At 43.6% G+C, this 19,016-nt stretch overlaps 1 protein-coding gene across 1 annotated transcript in view; it reads right to left on the bottom strand.

The window, feature by feature from the left end:
* Positions 1-19,016, bottom strand: part of sh3pxd2aa (SH3 and PX domains 2Aa) — an 89,800-nt gene that overhangs the window by 21,756 nt on the left and 49,028 nt on the right. The window contains exon 7 of the mRNA XM_037689622.1: positions 10,810-10,938. Within this exon, the coding sequence (XP_037545550.1) occupies positions 10,810-10,938 (129 nt within the window). The remainder of the gene's footprint in view (positions 1-10,809; positions 10,939-19,016) is intronic.

Here is a 19,016-nt window from a genome sequence, read left to right as displayed (position 1 = left end):
TAAACCACCACACCTGGACCATAGAAACCACACCTGGACCATAGAAAGTACACCTAAATAATAGAAACCACTACAACTGGATAATAAAAACCACACCTGGACTGTAGAAGCTACACCTGGAGCACATCTAGTTCGTCCGTGTCTCCTCCATGTCCTCTCTGACCGCAGCCAGTAGGGGCAGATGGCTGCCCACCCTGAGCCTGGTTTTAGTTCTGGTTTTGCTGGAGGTTTGTTCCTGTTTAAAGGAAGTTGTTTCTTCCCACTGTCACCAGTGTGTCACTCAGGATGGGAGACTGAGATGAAGAAAAGTTTCAACACAACTAACGGCTCCCCTAAACAGATACTGTTTATTAATTGAAGTTTTATAATGTTTGTAAAAAGTTTCTGAATATTTTTTTGATTGTTAAAGTTTTCGTACGGTGAATTAAGACGTGAAATGGATCTATTTAAATGAACCCAACTGGACCCAGTTCTGTATTTGACGGTCAGGTTCGGACAACAAAGACCTGTCCAGTTAAAGCTGCTTGTTTATCGTCTCTTTGTTAACTTTCACTTTTCTTCTTGTGATCAGAACTCAACGCTCCGACCAGAACTTTTTCTGGACTGGAGCCACACGCTGATTTATGTGGTGCGCCGAATCTGGCCTTCAGTCTTTTCAATCCTTGAGTGTTTTTTTTGTTTTTTGTCTCGTTTCTCTGAGCCGTGAAAGACCTGCCTCAGAAAGAACAGCCTGATCCATATGAAACAAATTAGAGCTTTCAGACGCCGATGCGTTTAAAAGATCTGAAGAGCAATTGAAGCCACCTGTATGAGAGGTATTCAGGTCCCGCCATCCTACTTGAACCATGCAGACACAACACGGAAAAAACTGAGCCGTGACCTCCAGAACTGGGTCGGCTCTCCACTGACCAAACCTGAGCTACTGGGAGGAGGTGAGAAGGAAATATCCTGAGAACGCAGCCGAACGTTGCACGTTTGGATGCAGAGAAGATATGCCGAATGTTGACAACATGAGCGCTACTCTGCAGCAGCGCCGTCAACAACAATAAAACTTTTAACTGAAGCCAGGAGGAGGAGTCCAACAGGAGCCAAAAACCCACAAGAGATTCCTCCAGATCTGTAAAACAAAAATGAGCTCAGGCTCGTTTTTTTTTTTTTTTTGCCGGACTCGCTGTTAAAAGTCCAGATTAAAGACTGTTCTCATGTTTTTACTAAATTTGAAAGAAGAAATAAAGACCTGAAGAACAATTAGCTGTGAGTCACACACGTGGTTGTGTGAACGCTTATGAAGCCTTCACACTGTGATCCGTTTCTCTTCTGTACGTTTTTCTTATATCAAAACGTTCAGCTCATTCAGAAGGGCGCCATGACTTTTGGTGTTAGTGCAACTTTAGCTTTTTGAAATATTTAGCCTTTTCTGACACTTTTTTCCTCACAGAAAATGAACTGAGCTCATTTTCCATCCTTTGAATCTTTAGAAGTGTTTACAACTTTTTACTGTTCCTTTCACATTTTGTTCTGCTTCAGCTTCTTTGTGCAAATTTAAACTTTTTTCAGCTACTTTCAGCTGTTTTTTTCAGCTGTTTTGTGCTCCTTTCAAATTATTTCTACGAACTACAATTTTTTTTGCTTCTTCTAACTTATTTCTGCTAATTTTAACTTATTTCTACATTTCAGCCTTTTCTGATACTTCAGTTACTATTTTGCTATTTTTATGCTAATTTGAGCTTTTTCGGCTAATTCCACTTTTGTTGCACTCGTTTCGACTTTTTTCAGCCTAATTCAGCAAAGATGTGCTCTGTCAACTTCTTTCTGGCAATTTCAGCTTCTTTCTGCATTTCTTTGCTATTTTTCAGCTGTTTTATGCCAATTTCAGCTTTTTTCAAATAAGTTCCACTTTTTTGTGCTCATTTCGTCTTTTTTTAGCCTAATTGGGTAAACATGTACTTTCTGCTTTCTTCTGCTAATTTAAGCTTGTTCTACCTTTTCAGTTACCTTTTTAGCATATTTTAGCTAATTTTAGCAGTTTTCAGATAAATTCAAGTTTTTCATGGTAATTTCTGCTAATTTCAACTTGTTCTGCTCTTTTCAGCTTATTACTGTTAGTTTCAGTTATTTCAGTTACTGTTTAGCTGTTTTTATGCTAATATTAGCTTTTCTATCTTCAGCTAATCCACATTCATTTCAACTTTTGTGTTCTTTCTGCTTCCTCCTGCTGATTTAAGCTTGTTCTATATATTCAGCTACGTTTCAGCATGTTCTTTTTTTTTCGTTTTGTTTGTTTTTTTTTATTTTAGATGTTTTTCAGCAAGTTCTTCTGGAATAAACATTCGCACTGCGTTTTCGCAGGAAATACAATTTCTCTAGCTTCAGTTAGCATCGTGCCACCCAGTTCTGCTATAAACCCAGCTCTGGAGAAAGTGGGCACAGATGCAGGAGAAGAAGAAGAGATCAGACGGAGGGTGAAGACAACTCGGGCATTAAAAAAAACCCAGAGCCGCTATCGGACTCCAGCAGCCACTTGGCGGCGAGGTGAACCCGGGTCCTGGGAGAACTGGGCCGACCCTCGTGTGAGAGTGCCTTGTTGACAAATTACAGTTTTCACAGAAAATCTGTCCCGTAGGAGGAGATCTGGACCAAAGATTGTTGGCCAGATGGAGGAAAATTGCTGAGCGGATTAAAGCAGAGCAGAACTTGGCGCAGCATATGCAGAGAGTGGAGCTCGGTCCGGGTGTTCTGGTTCTGATGCTGTGGAAGACGTGGACTGGACTCACAGAAACCAGTTGGTTCTTTTGCTGAAAAACCAAAGTCTCCGGTCAATAAATACTGTATGGCCTAATGCTGCTCAGAGAAGCCTTCAGGCGGGAGCTGTTTCAGAAACAGAAATGAGGAACGGAGGCAGAGGCGTCCGTCCACGAGGAGACGCCTGCAGGGCTCCGCAGCAGCAGCTGTGAAAACCAAGCTGCACAGAAGAAGACAAATAAAGGGTGCTCAGGTGACGGAGGCTTGTTTGAACAGGTTGGAGTCATCGCACGTCTTCCTGGGTTCATTTTGAGTGCCCACACACACACACACACACACACACACTAAGACAGAGCTGCTCTGTAGGACCATCACTTCCTGTCATGTGTCAGGTGTTTAATGGCCCAGGTGTTTGGAGAAGTGGCCCACTTCACCAGTAACTGGGTTCTTTTTGTCCAAATGAGAAGATTTCTGCAGAATTTTTCATTCACTCAACCTTTATTTAGACAGGTAGAGCCCACTGAGCCTCGAGGACTCGTTTACAAGAAAGACCTGATTTCAACGAAGAATGACGACAACAATGGACAACAGTGACAACAATAAACAGTTATAAAAAGTCATATTATTATTATTTTTTTAACAAATAGGATGGCTTAAAAAAAAAGAAAAGTAACAAAAAACAGCTAGATTCTAAGAAATGATGAAACCAGATTCTAAAACATCTTTCATCTGAGACTTCTTCTTGTGACAATCCAAAGTTGTGAAGCCACAGCAGGTCTGGAGGTCCTCAGAGTTTTTAATAGTTTTACTATAACAGTTAGTAAAACTACAAACTGCTGCTTCTTTCTGTGGTTCCCTCTTCAGTGGTCTCCACAACAAGTCCTCCTCCTCCATCTCTGTCCTCTGCGTCCTCTGTCCTCACTCCAACTCCCTCCATGTCCTCTCTAACTACATCCATAGATCTCCTCTTTGTCTTTCTCCTGGCAGCTGCATTTCTAATATCCTTGTACCAATATACCCACTGTCCCTCCTCTGGACATGTCCAAACCACTGTCCCTCCTCTGGACACGTCCAAACCATCTCAGTGTGTCCTCTCTAACTTTATCTCCCAGTTGTTCAACCTGTGCTGTACCTCTGATGATCTCATTCCTGATCTTATCCATCCTTGTCACTCCTGAGGAGAACCTCATCTTCATTTCTGCCACTTCCAGTTCTGTCTCCTGTCTTTTTGTCCATGTCTCTGTCTCCAGACCATACAACACAACTGGTCTCACAATTTTCTTGTAAATCCAACAAAGTTAAATCAGATCCTCTGGACAGTTTCTTTTTTTTTTTTTTTTGTTGAAACGTTTCGTCCTTCATCCAAAGGACTTCATCAGTCCGAGGAGCCACAACAAACTCAGTCCCATAAGTGGCTTATGAAGTCCTTTGGATGAAGGAGGAAACGTCTCAACAAAAAAAGAAACCGTCTAGATGACCTGACTGAACACTGTTGGATTTGTTTTACCTGGATTATTCAGCATGAACTTTGATGTTTTGAACTGTCTTGTAAAATTTTCCTTTGAATTTTGCAGCCACCCTTTTGTCACAAATCACTCCTGGACTCTGAATGGACAGACAGATGGACGGATGGACGGATGGACAGTGATAAGGGGTCTTCATTGCTTCTTCCATCGGTACCTTGAATCACTCAGTTCGCCTGACATAATGAGCCCAGCGGTTCTGGAGAACGCCTGAGGCACGCAGCATCAATGTGTCATAAACACGGAGGTTAGGTCCGACAGCAGCACCTCCTGCCTCCCGCTCAGCACAGACCCTCCTAGACCCGGTTCTGACCGGTACTTCCTGCTGTGCGGAGCTCCAACAGGGAGCTTCTAGCTCCATGGTGTCTGCAGGCAGTAATCGTTTGCACTGACGGGGGAGAGGCGGTCAGAGCGAGCGTGGCGCTGCAGTAACGGACTGCAGGCCTGGAGCAGGTTCTGAAAGACTACCGATAAGAACACTATCCAGGTGAGGAGGAGAAAAGACTTGGAGAGGATGGATGAGCAGTATGTGGGGAGATGATGAAGGGGTGCAGATGTTTGGCCAGAGCTTCAAAGCTGGAGTTTTCCTAATTATTCTTCTTCAAAAAAAAAAAAAAAACTGCAGCTTTTTGTTTCTGTCCCTGGGTTTGGAACAGTGAGAAGAGTCCCCGCGTTTGACGAGGACGACTTCTAGAGACGGGGTTGTCCACGAGGTGACTGTCCTCGTTTCTTCCTCGTTGCTTCTAATTGGAACCAGATCCCCCGGCGAGCGGCGAGCGCTGGAACGCAGCTCAGGCTGTCGGCACAGCTTCTTTTTATCAGAATAAAGTGCAAAACAATATTCAAAGAATAAAAAGAAAGGGCTTAAAACAGCAGCGCTCGGTTTCTGCACAAACTGTTCCAGGTAAATTAATCAAGTTACTCTGCAAAGACGCCTTTTTGACCCAAACCTTCGAGGAGAACATTTAAACGTTTTGATTATTGTTTCCAATGAAAACCAAGACAGACGACTTCTCCAATTATAAAATATTCCTTTATATTGGGAAATCTAATATTTCTGAGCATGTGCAGCTGATTGGTTGAGGTTTTTTTTTTTTTTTTTTAGGGTTTCTCCTGGTTCCTAAAGTTTCCAAAAGCAGAACGGGAGGAAGATCTTTCAGTTCTCAGGCTCCTCTCTTGTGGAACCAACTTCCAGTTTCTGTCCATGAGGCTGACACATTGTCCAGTTTTAAGATTAGGCTTACCGCAATTCCAGGACTATTGAGCGCACATGAATATAATATATTACATATCATATAATATAACACTCAATTTAAAAAATATAATTTGTGTACATATATAGGCCGCACTTGTCTATAAGCCGTGAGTGTCTACGTTGTAACATGAGAAAGACTTTTTCAAACTTAAATATGTACTGTAAATGTTTAATTTTCAGAACAATGTCTTTAACATGGCTGGTTAAAAAGATAAAATACATTAGCCCTTTTTGGTAATTTCATTGGTCAGATGTTTTTAAAAAACTTTATTTATACAGGTAATGAGCCAAAATTAGCTGCAGCATTGTATAAGCCGCTGTGTTCAAAGCGTGTGAAAAAAGTAGCGGCTTATAGTCCGGAAATTACGGTAAGTCTTTCCTTTTAGATAAATCCTATAGCTAGGATCGGCTTGGGTTTCCTGAGCTATCCTTTAGTTCTGCTGCTATGGGCTTAGACTGCTGGAGGACAAACTGACCACATTTCCTCTCTCTGCTGTCTTTACTTGTTCTACTCTACTTGTTTGTATTTGTAATTATTTATATCTTAACATGTTTTTTGTTATTTCCTCCTATAGAAAGTTCACCTGGACCTGCCATTCTGTTTGTTTGTTTCTACTTCCTGTCCAAACACCAGCTGGTCGAAGAAGATGGCCACTATTCATGAGCCTGGTTGAGCTGGAGGTTTCTTCCTGTTAAAAGCAAGTTTTTCCTTTCCACTGTCGCCTTTGTGCTTGCTCGGGATGGGAGACTGTGACGAAGTGAAGATTCAACACAATCTTCTGGTTGGTTTCTGGTCACTTCATGGTTACCATGGCTACAGATGTGTTTGTAATAATCCTCGGCGGAGTGATGCGTCTGGGCAGTAACAAACCAAACAAACCGACTCGGCCGTTCTCCAACTACAAGCTCAAACTCCGGTGAAGTTTATTTTGACGCCTACGTTAAACACGGAAGACGTGGAGCTCGTGGATCACGTGACCATTGTTCATCCTTCCCGTTGGATGGCAACATTCCTCTGTTGGTTGAGTGTGAAATCTTTAAAACTGCGGCGTGGAGCTGGTCGACGGGCAGACGACTGGCTCAGCTGTGGAGCTCCGAGGAGACCATGATGTTGACCTTCGAAGGTCTCACCCCGCTCTTTGTCAGAGAATATATATCTGCGTGCTAGCGCCACGCTAACAGCACGTAGCTGTATGCTACACGGTAAATTGCGGTCGTCATGGAGACGGTTTTAGCGATGCCCCGGCGACCTCTACAGAACCTTTGGGTCCTCCTGTGTGGCTGTAAAAACCCTGCGGTGGTGCCAAAAAACATCACGGAAAGTTATTTTCTTCACAAGAGCCCACAGAACTTCAAAGTTCAAGGATGTATGTGGACATGTGGTTTCTTCCTAGAGAGTCCGAAGTGGTTTCAGGGTTCTGGTTCTGATGGAGGCGCTCCGGTGACTTCATCGTATCTGGGTTTGACGCTCGGGTTACTGAGCTGAGCTACAATAAAACACCAGGGTCTCGTGTCTGAACCGCACTTGTTAGAAGTCAAAGCGGATCGCAGGCAGCAGGACCTTCCAGAACCAGAGACGGGTTTACCTGTACAGGTGTGTGATATCAAACAAGCTTCTACGTGTTTGTGTGCTAACAGAACCATCAGAACCATCCTGCTCATTGAAAGGTCTAATCTACAGAAGCATCAATGCAAACGTCTTATCTTCTGGTCCCATCGGACCTCAGGACCAGGTGGTCTTCAACATAAGAAGTTCCACCAACTTTCAGTTCTTCGGGACGTGATAAAACCATAGTCACATTTATTTGATCCTAAAACTGTAAAATAAACAGACGCTGCTTTGATGTGCCGTCTCTGAGGGAGCTGAACGGTGAATGTTTGTAGTTCTGGAGGTGAGTGTTGTTCTGGAAGTAAACCTAAATGTTTTTGGTGTAAGATCTTCAAGTGAGTAGGAGTTACACTGGAGAAGAACAACGAAAGGTTTTTCACAGAGTTTGGATCCTGGAGAGAGGAGGGAGACGTTTTATCCACCACCAGGAGCAGCGGAGGAGCCAGAGGGGGGCCAGTGGTGGCCTCGGCCACCATAGAATAATCTTCGGCCACCCCAGTCATTTGAGGAAAATATACGTTTAAGTATTAAAAAAACTAGAAAGCAGAGTTTCCTCAAATGAAACGGGTGCTTGGTTTATAAACAATACAGCGGAAGCCATCTTGGATTTTGTTGCGGCAACCCAATTTTTGCCCGAGCAGCCACAAGCCAAAATTAAAGTCGGTACTTTGCGTATTTTACAAGTTATGCTCACATTATGAACAGGTGGACGGACGGGGGTTATTTCTAATTCCCCTCGTCGCTCCGTCACAAGGAACAAAAAGAGGCTTTAAGTTTCTGAGGACAGTCGTCAGGTTCTCGGTGGCCATTTTCAAGTCTTCTTTGCTTTTAGAGATTTATAATAATAAAAACAGTCTAATCCACATGACCTAAAGTTTTTTTTTTGGGGGGGGACAAACTAAACTTGTATCCCGTTTTGTTTCGTGGAGGTGCCGGATCATCTAACACCTGCTCGTGACGCATTCAAAAGCCGTTTGAGCTGCCAGCCACACCAGATCCCCGGGGCTCGTGGGGAAGGTGTGGCAGAAAAACGTGGCCAAACTTTTTTACCAGCTAACGAGCACGAGAGGTTTCCATGCCTTCAGTTTATAAAACAGAAGATTCACATTATCTGTGAAGCACAGCAGGAGGTTCAGTCTGTGAAACGCTCAGCTCCAGAGCAGGAGACGGAGAAGAACAAGGTATTTGAGCAGCAAACGAGCTCAACGAGCTCCGATTTCAGTTCCTCCGTCTCTGACGATAAAACAAGAAGAAAAAAACATTTACCACTAAAATTGTCTGACACTTGTCCTGAAGTCCAAGCCTGCAACACATCTCATGGACCGGACCAACAAACGCCTTAATGACCCTCAGCAGGGAGGGGAGGGAGCAGGATCTGTCCGAAGGTTCAGCTCCGAAACACGGAGCTTTGACAGCTGTGAACGGAGCAAGTTTCTCAGATGGGAGGAGAAATATGTTCGTAAGACGAGTGAAGAAGCTGCCGTTAAGAAAACAAGAACATTCTTGAGACGTCCTGGTTTCTGATTTTTAGTGTTTAGAGTTCAATTAATGAAAAATTTAATTAACCAAAATAGATGTTTTCTCTTGAGAGAAATAGGAAGATGTCTGTCAAAGCCATAATGGAGATTAAACATCGTACATGTGAGGAAATTAGCAACAATTTACAGGAAATGCTTGAAAACTTGACGAGTTATTAATTCATTTGTTTATTTTCTTACATTTCATGGAAAACCTTTGAGTTTGGGTCATTTTAATTAGCGGCATTTCCCTTTTTAAAGGTTTCTGCTCCGAGTGGCTGTTAATCTGAGATTTCCTCTGATTCTCCAAACTGAGAAACTGATTTAAACTTCCAAACTGATTTATGTCATAAATACAGATAAAATCTCTTCTGTTGGTCAGGAAGAGTTTAAACAGCTGATCCGGTTCTTTCTGGCGTCAGTCTGTGGCTGATCCACCAAAGTGACCTCTAGTTTACATCTTCCTCACGTAACCGTCCTGCTCCGGTCCACTTCAACACGTAACGTAGCTTTATTTTCTTCAGCTGAGTTCCTGTAAGGAATGGTAAGGTAAGAACGTCCAGGGCCCATCCTTAACAGATGTCTGAACCTCCTCAGCTGTTTCCTCTGGATGTGGAGGAGCAGCGGTTCTACTCTGAGTCTCTCCTGGAGAACTGAACTTCTCACCTCATCTCTAAGGGAGAGTCCAGCTACCCTGCAGAGAAAACTCATTTGGACCTCCTGGATCCAGACTCTGGTTCTTTCGGTCTCTACCCAGAGTTCAGGACCACAGGTGAGGGTAGACACGTAGACCGACCAGTAAACGAATCTTCTCCCTCTTCACTACAATGGACCGGCACAAAGTATGCAATACCGCTTGAAGCTGCACCGAGCCGTGCGTGGATCTCACACTCCATTCTTGAGCTCCTCGTTTCATGAATACATTTAGGCATTGTTTACATCTGGACACGTCTAACAGCTGGATGGAGTAATCTGCTCTACAGGAAGTCCAAAACAAAAGTATTTCTTTAAAGGAATAAATATTACCCGCTGCCTTCACACCAGACTAAAACTACGATGGGGTGGAATCTGTTAGCTCTCAGAGAATATGCTAGGGATGACTCTCAGCTACTGCAGACAGAAGAACGAAGACAAGGAAACACGATCGCCTGACTTTCATGGCAGCGAGCGATAAAACCTCCAGGAGAACCGAACTATCGGGATGTCAGAGTTAGGATCTGAGCAGCTGCATCATCATCATCATCATCATCATCATGGCTGCTGCGCCACTTCTTTGGTCCAGAAGATGACAATAGCATGCTCATTACAGTAAACTCAGGAGGCGCTCGTGTCGCTCCGAGCACTCCAATGTCATTAAGCAGTCATTAAGCAATTCTTCAGCAGTCATTCAGTTCTCATTCAGCAGTTGTTCAGCCCTCATTTAGCAGTCGTTCAGTTCTCATTCAGCAGTTGTTCAGCTCTCATTCAGCAGTCGCTCAGTTCTCATTCAGCAGTCGTTCAGCTCTTGTTCAGCAGTTGTTCAGCTTTCATTCAGCTCTTATTCAGCAGTCGTTCAGCTCTTGTTCAGCAGTCGTTCAGCAGTCGTTCAGCTCTTGTACAGCAGTCCTTCAGCTCTCATTCAGCAGTCATTCAGCTCTCAGTCCGTAGTCGTTCAGTTCTCATTCAGCAGTTGTTCAGCTCTCATTCAGCAGTCGTTCAGCTCTAGTTCAGCAGTCGTTCAGCTCTCATTCAGCAGTCGTTCAGCTCTCATTCAGCAGTTGTTCAGCCCTCATTCAGCAGTCATTCAGCTCTCAGTCAGTAGTCGTTCAGTTCTCATTCAGCAGTCGTTCAGCTCTTGTTCAGCAGTTGTTCAGCTCTCATTCAGCAGTCGTTCAGCTCTAGTTCAGCAGTTGTTCAGCTCTCATTCAGCAGTCGTTCTGCTCTAGTTCAGTAGTCGTTCAGCTCTTGTTCAGCAGTCCTTCAGCTCTCATTCAGCAGTCGTTCTGCTCTTGTTCAGCAGTCCTTCAGCTCTCATTCAGCAGTCCTTCAGCTCTCATTCAGCAGTTGTCTCCCTGTATTTTAATTTTTCATCCTGCTGATCATCAACATGAGAAAAAGCTGCCGTGAACTTTGTGTGTTCAGAGACTTGTCACATTTCAGACATTAAAGTAAAAACGGACTCACCGCTTTCGCTCTTCTCGATCACGTCCACCGTCTCGCCGGCCTTCAGGTTGATCTCAGAGTTCTCCTGCCTCTCGTAGTTGGCCACGGCCACGTACTGCTCCAGCACCATGGGCTCCGAGCTGTCGACCCCTGAGCGGAAGAAACAGGCCGTCAGCCACCTGCCTGCCGTGGCGCCCCCCGAACCCCCGCCGCACCCAAAAACACCACTGCACGCCCGGTGCGCCGCCATCGGCCGAGCCCCAGACTCTGCCGCCTCTGTACCTCCCTGCCCAATCAAAACGCGACCTCTCAGTTCGGCTGCATCGTCCCAAACGTCTGGCCATACAGCTGCGTCGACCCCCGTCCCAGAGCGAACGACTGAGGAGCATCGGAAATCAAAACAAAAGGAGGGGAGACGAGAAAAAGACTCGCAGGAGTCACATCTCACACCAACAGAGTGTCCAAGGCTTCGTCCAAACGGGCAAGTCCAAAAAGACAAAAGGCAGAGAGGAGCAGAAGGAAAAGGACAAACAGAGGAGCCGCTAAGGACGGGGGAGTAAATGAGTGGAGGAATGGTGACGTTTCCCTGTGGAAAATCAACAGTGCGGTTGAGAGGAAAGGCCTCCCCTCCACTGCCTGTGGGAGCCAGCCGTTGGACAGGGAGTCGGAGGGGGGGTGAACACACCAATCATGGCAGTCAGCACCGCTGGCCTTAAATAGAAACATATGAGGAGAGACGCATGCAGAAAGGAGTCTGGGTCCGTCTTTATGTGAAACAAAAGAGGCGATCGTTTCGGTCGAAGTTGGGACGTTTAGTTTTCTGCTTCGCTCTGAACGACGGAACTGTTCCGGCACAGTTTTATTTACTGAAAACTCCAACGGGCTGTTCGACCACCAACAGGGAGGCCGCAGAGATTCAGAGGAATTTTTCCCTGCACTCCCCGGCATTTCTGATCACATCAGCACCACAACCTGAAACTACAACCAGAAAAACCTTTTATACTTCAACCCTAACAAAATCAGACGATTCCTGACGGGAACGCCGGCACCTAAAAAGACTCAAAATGCTGAATATCAATGGTGTTCGTAAACATTTCATACTAAACTTTAGGGGTTGAAAAGCACCAGGCAGCCAAACATGAACCTTAAAATGTATTTGATACTCAATACCATAACTCCCATCCTGTACGTTATGTAGACCTTAACTGTGTTTTCCCAAAACCTTTGCATCGTCAAATCCAAAACGTGCATCACATTCATTTAAACTCAACCGACACTTTTAAGACACGCCTGTTCAGTTGCTCGTTAAAGCAAATATCTATTCAGCCAATCACATGGCCGCACCTCGATGCATCTAGGCCTGATGAAGTTCAACCAAGAATCAACGGAGAAGAAGGGGGATTTAGGAGCATGGTGGTTGGTGCCGCCTCGAATCATCCTGAACAAACTGACGAACGGAATCCTACCTGTAAGAACAGGAAGGATTCAGACCCAAAGTAGCACCATTGAGGAGATCCTCAACATCAGACTACTGATTGAGATGCACCTGCAGCAAGCCTGTACCACGATTACACCAACTTTACAAAAGTGTTGGACCATGTCTCGCATGAAGGTTGAGGACAGGTTCTCAGAAACTACAACGTAGGCCAAAATCTCCAATTGGCGTCTACCAAGGCTGTCTCTTCTCCCTCGTCCTGGTCCTAAACATGGTGCAAGTAGCGCTACCAAACTTCCATCCCTCCAAAATCATCGAACAATGGCCCGTCTCCAACCTTCGCTTTGATGGTGTGTTGACCTGGTGGTATTTAGGAAAAAGGAGCTCCAAGAACTCACCACCAGATTGGAGAATGCAGCTGCAGCATGTGCTATGGAAACAAGTGAAAAAGGTAGGAGCCCGGTTGTCCGCTAGATTCTTCAAACACCAGCCCACATCAGAATGAGTGGGCGAACTCTAGAAGAAGACGTCAACTCGTTGGATCTTCTATGAGTCAAGATGGCAGCTTTACAGAAGAAATAAAAAAGGATCCATCGGCTTCGCTGTGAAGGCCAGACCTTATGAATCATTGCTACCCTCCGCCCTATCAAGAGCTGGACCCCACAGCACATACCGAGCAGAAAATACAGTTCTTTGAAGATAACTGTTCCAGGAGGAAGCTGCATGTATATACAGAGACCACAAAACAACCACCTATGTCAGAAAACCAACCTGGACTGGACAAGAAGACATCCCTCCAGGTCGTTAAAGTGAAAGCGAAAAAAGGCGAACAGAGGAAGAACTGGGTGGATAACGGCTGATGAATCTGCTGTCCTGTTGATCTGGACCAAAACTCTGAGGAATGTTTCCAACACCTCGCTGAATCTGTGCCGCAAAGATTTAGGGCGGTTCTGAAGGCAAACCGGGTCCAACTCGGCACAAGGTGCTGTAAGTCTATATGAACTGGTTTGGATCAGATAAACGTGGCTGCATGATGTCATCAGCAGGCGGCGGTACGGGCTACAATAAAAAAGGGAGCGTACCCTAACGGAAAAAAAACAAACGTATATCCAATAGAATAAAGAAAATGGCTCTCCAGAGATTTGTTGCTTGCGAGGTGATATTTTCTGAGGCAAAACTTGAACACGAAACATCTGAGTCAACTTCTTTTTAAGGCAAAACTTACAATTTTTTGTTCCAAATTGGGCAAAAACACGGATCTGATTTTTGTAAAATCTTGCAGTAAAATAGTGAAAACCCTTCCTCCCCCAATGAGAGATGAGCAAACTGATTCTTGTCTCTGCGTTTCTTTAGCATCTCTTCCAAAATACAGACAAGGTGGAAATAATATAAAAAAAAAGCCAGATGAGAAAAGGCAGCCCAGATCCAGCCTTTAAAATTTTACTCTGTGAAAATGGAAACCATACTTCTTTCAGAAACATCTCAAATCCTAAAATCCTGTAAGATTCTGCTTTTTGTTAAATTTACGGTAACGTTGGAGGTTTTCTCCAAGATGTTAATAAAAGACCAGTTGTGGTTTTTAAAGGATGGTTTGTTGCTCGTAATTTGGACTGACTCACTGGGTAGTTAACAGGCACAGCAGTCCGTAAATATTAACCTGATTAAGAACATATTCAAGACTAAAATACTCCTTAATGAGCATGCTAAGAAAGAAGTATTCAAATTAAGCTTTAAAGAATACAGGATTACTCCTGGGGAAAATAATCATCCTGGTTGCAGCAGTCAGAGCAGAACAGGAAAACTATGAGTTAAAGGAAAATTCAACTTTAGGTAAAAGGAGGAACTCCAAGTGTTGGGAAATAAATATAACGTATAATGTTTTCAGGAATATAAACACAATAAAATCTCATGATGGAGCCCAACGCTGCTGAGAAAATTTAAAAGTATGGATGCACGACATTGGATTTTTGGTCGCTATCCGATATGTTAAAACATTAGGCCGATAGCAATGCCGATATTATTTTTCCTAGATCTACTTACAGAGACTACGTAGCTTTCTCTGCTGCGGAACTAAAATATTACATTATTCTGCACGGTCTTTGTCAGTTTGTTCTGCTACCAAATGCAGATGCCAAAAAGGGGCTGAAAATTATTAATTTAAGTACAAAATTGTTATTTAAATTACTTATTTAAATACAATTTAAAAGAACAATAGTTAAATTAGAAGTTTTTTCTAATAAATAACATTTTAGCTGTGCCTGGTGGAGATCTAAAATTGAAATAAATACTATTTATAGCTAATATATTTGCTATTTGCAAAAGTAATTTTGAAAAAATGCTCCAAAACAGGAAATATGAAAACAGCACTTCCTGTTAGCCGCTACGCTACAAGTAGCTTTTTTAATTAATTAAATGGTGACAACCTGTGTTTGTTAAGTCACTAAGTAAGAAGTGCATTTGTTTCTTTAGAGTTTGAGGGATATGTTTCTGAATTGTTGACTGCTTTTAAGCCATTTTAAGGTCACAACTTAGGGTAGCCGTTAACAATTAGCTGTTAGCAGCTAGCCGTTAGCAGATAGTGCTAGCTGCTCTCAGGGCACAACGTTTTTCTTGTTTTCAAAATGAAGCAGGAATCCTTCACGTTTCACAGAATTGTAAAAATGATGCGATTAAGTTTGCTTGAAAATAGCATTTAAAAAAAAGGTATAAATAAATAAATACATTCTGAAATAAGAGAGTTATGGAAATAAAACTACAGATTTTAAAATACTAAATGTAAGTATGCAGGGAAACGTAAGATTTTCTTATTTTATTTTAATAGAATTTTGGGTAGAAATGTTATTCCCTGAGTTTATTAGGGAATAACATTTATAATAACAGGGAATAACTCAGGGAATTAGTTCCCTGAGTTATTCCCTGCCTCTTCCATCTTGACTCATCAATAAAAAATGAGTGCGATCACGGGCAGCAATCCAATAAATCCGAACCGGACTAGAGTCTCAGCCACGTGCACACCTCCAGTCCACATTCACTCAGCTGCTGTCGAGGTCTACACATCCAGAGACGGATGAGCAGAAAGAAGCTGGTTTTCAGCAGATGGCACGTGCAAAGCTTCCGTCCGGAGGGAGCTGAGGTGTAAAAACAGAAGAGAAACGCTGGATGCAGCTGGCAGAGCATGCAGACATGTTGACACACACACACACACACACACACACACACAAGGCTACCTGAGGCCTCTTTCCTGGGGCTGTCTGTAAAGCCGTACATCCACACTGCAGACAGAGAAGAAGAAGCAGAAAGAGAGAAATTATTCACTTTGGCAGCGCGCAGCAGCGGGAGTAAAGAACGGCACACATTGAAGACGCAGCTGCAGAGGAGCAGCATCAGAACCAGAGTCTGGGTCAGCTCATGTAGGAGGGATGAACACAACCCGGCCCTGTTCTGAAGGTCAGAGCTTCCCTCCTGCTGCAGACGATATGTGAGGTAAATCACCGGATGAGACAACGTTATGAGCTGTTACAAGCACAGCTCATCCCACTCCCAGCATGCTGCACCCAACATCTACTCCCATCCCTCCTGGAACGTCAGGGATGGGCGTCAGCCACATCTTTAGTCATCCTAACCCCCTCCTGCAGCCGTGCACCCCATGTTTAGAGAAATAACACAAGCCTCGGAGCAGGAAATGAAAGGCCCGGCTTGAGAAGACAGAAACAGGAGAGGGTGTGGAGGACGAGCACGATGCAGGAGATAAAGCTCCTTTAATAAAGAGCCAGGCAGGGAAAGGTCTGAGCAGGTTGTGTGTTTTCAGCAGCGCGACAGAAACTGACGCCCGGGAGTTCAATGAAGGAATGCACGTCGCCCGCCACCTTTTCAGTGTTTTAACCTGAAGTGATCCTGTGCTGAGATGAGATGACATCATCGGGATCTCACAAGATATGTAAACTCTTAAAGTATATCACAGAGATGACTCTCAGCTACTACCACGCCAAATTTTAGGTCAATATCAGTGAAGAGGACTGAGTTAGCGCCATCTTTGGAGTGATTATTATCATCAACGGTACTGTATAATTACTGGACCGTCGGTGCAGACGATGGAAAAGCAAAACCCTGCTTAGTGAAAATTAAAGGTTTGAGACGTCGTCCTTTAAAAACCTGTTTGTAAACCGGCTTCCTTCTGTTGACTCGCTTAAATTCACAACTATTCGAAAGTTTCCAAGACTTACAGAAAAAAATGAACCTGGAGAAGTAAATTACTGTTTGAAATTAAATTTTAAAAGCTTTATCCTCAGTACTCAGCTTGTCTTTGTCAGGGGCGGCGCATCCCGCAGATCCTGGGAGGCGGACAGCTCTGCTCCATCGTCTTACAGAGTAATGAAAGATAAATCCTCCCTCGTTGTCCAGAGTTAAAGGATGTTGGCTCCAGAATGAGAGAGACTAACGAGCGTCCATTATGAGGCCGAGCAGTTCCAGTCTAACCTGCAGCTGATCCCAGAACACAACCAGCTCTCTAAAGCTGTGAGCTCCAAACACTCCAGATGTTTTAGAACTGATGAAGACAAAACAGAACACAAGTCCAGCTGTTTTTGTTTGTTAACTTTTTCTTGTGGACTGATCATGACCCAGATCAACGAGAATCTTCATCAGCAAACCCACACGGCTGCTCTCAGAGAGGCTCTAAACATGTGACCTCCTGGGTCTCTCCTTCTGACCTGCCTGAACAAACCACTCAGAGTTAAGGATGCACGATATTATTGGCATGGTATCGGTATCGGACGATATTAGCGATAAAGGTAAATATCGGACATTGGCAATACCATCAAAATAACTCACCGATATAAAAGATGCTGTGTATTTATATATATATATATATATATATATATATATATACAGTATATATATGAAGGCGCTGTTTTTGTATGATAACCCAGTGCCAGCACAACATTGACATCACATGCGCCGATGAGTTTAGATTTGTGAAAATTTACAAATTTCACTGTTCGAGTGTTGTCATTGTGTTAGAGAGAGTAAATGTCATGAATAAATTTGACATTAAACATAATCCAAGTTGAAGTGTTACATCATTTTCAGCCCCCTTTTTGGCTTCTGCATTTGGTAGCAGGCCAAACTGACGAACACCAAGCAGAATAATGTAGTATTTTAATTCCACAGCAGAGAAAGCTACTGTATGTAGTCTCTGTAAGTAGGTCTAGGAAAAATAATATTGGTTATCATTATCGGTTATCGGCCAAATAAGTTTTAACATGTCGGCATATCGGATATCGGCCAAAAATCCTATATTGTGCATCCTTACTCAGAAATACCCTATTCGGGCTCTGAACAAAACAAGAACGTTTGTCGAGGAATGTTAAAGGGTGCCAACACCTGAAAGGCCAACATCCGCCAACCAATGTTTCCACAGGGTTTATCAGAGGAGATAAAAGAGCCTTCACTTCCTGTTTGGAAGAGACAACTCTGAGCTCAGATTCAGTGGAAGTCCATGAGAGGTTGGGTGTGTGACCTTTGACCTCAGTTCTACAGCAGAGAGGCGCACTGTGTGGAAGAAGACAAAAATCTCTACGCATGGAAGCACAAACAGAGAAAAAAGCAAAGATTGTGGAAATAAAAGTTTGTTAGCAAACAATTTGCATCCCTGAGAAATGGACTTCACTTCCCCAAATTCTGAGAGAAGCCCCCACTTTTAAAAACTTTAGGAAAAGCAAAACATAAGTTCCTTTTTTCCAAAAGTACAATTAGGGTTTTGGTTTGCTTGTGTTTCTTGAGTCACACTTTAAAGATCTCGTGTGTAAAAAACATTGCTCTTAATGGAAAAAAGCGCATCGGAGAGGGCTTAATTTGTAAACTGACCAATGAGGGAACAGTGGGTGGGCCAGGGTCTGTAGGTCCTCCCCCAGAAAATTTTGAATAAAGTAGATGCGACTTCCTCCATTTTGGCGTATTTTAATGGGACGTTAAACTACGTTAACCTACATTTGTAAATTCTCTGCTTCTGTCAAGCATCCTACACCCCCACCCACCATCACCTTTACTTGATGGTTCCGAGCCGACTCTTCTCCGCTGAATTCACTTTCCTGCTCATTGTTGTCCAACTCAACATGTGAAACCCCCAGGCGCCTCCTCCGTCTGTTCATGGCGGTTGCCTGTGGGCGGCTGCCTGGTTAGCTCGACACTCACCCCCACCACTCTTTAAGGGACGGAGATTTTTTCAGGATAGAGGTGGAAATGCTACTTGAAGCAGCTATGTGATATTAAGAAGTCGTAATTGGTTTTTGTGTTTATGTAATTATTTTCAGTTTACATATCCAATATAAGTTTTATTCGTTCAAGGCAGTCAAATTTGTTCACAACTTCATTATTATTAAGCCTGAAAGCTGCCGGATCCAAGCAAACAGTTACCGGAATGCACCCTGTCAAAATAAGAGAGTTCCCGGATCCTGTTCTGGCAGATTCCTGAATGTAGTTTATAAATAAAGTTTGATTTGGTGAAAATTAGAGTGAAACCTCAGGACTTATCTGTCTAACTTTTGGAACATTCAAATTTAGAAGCATTTCGGACTCAAAGTGATGCTGAAAGACCTGGACCAAGACTTGGTCTCCTTCAGGCTGGTCCACGTCAGTTCCTGCTGAAAGGCAACGCTGCTGCCCGACTATCGTTCCGCGAGCAGAGATCACATTATTCTTTTGTCAACGTCTCTACTCTGACTTCCTGTCAAATTTGGACACATGGTTTAAAACCTCATGCTTATGGGACTCAGGTCCAACAGAACCAGTCAGA

Source organism: Nematolebias whitei, chromosome 16 (assembly GCF_014905685.2).
Source record: "Nematolebias whitei isolate Nwh7 chromosome 16, NemWhi1, whole genome shotgun sequence".
Lineage (NCBI taxonomy): Eukaryota > Metazoa > Chordata > Actinopteri > Cyprinodontiformes > Rivulidae > Nematolebias > Nematolebias whitei.
The sequence above is the reverse complement of the archived record's forward strand: the minus strand, read 5'-3'. Positions and strand labels throughout refer to the sequence as shown.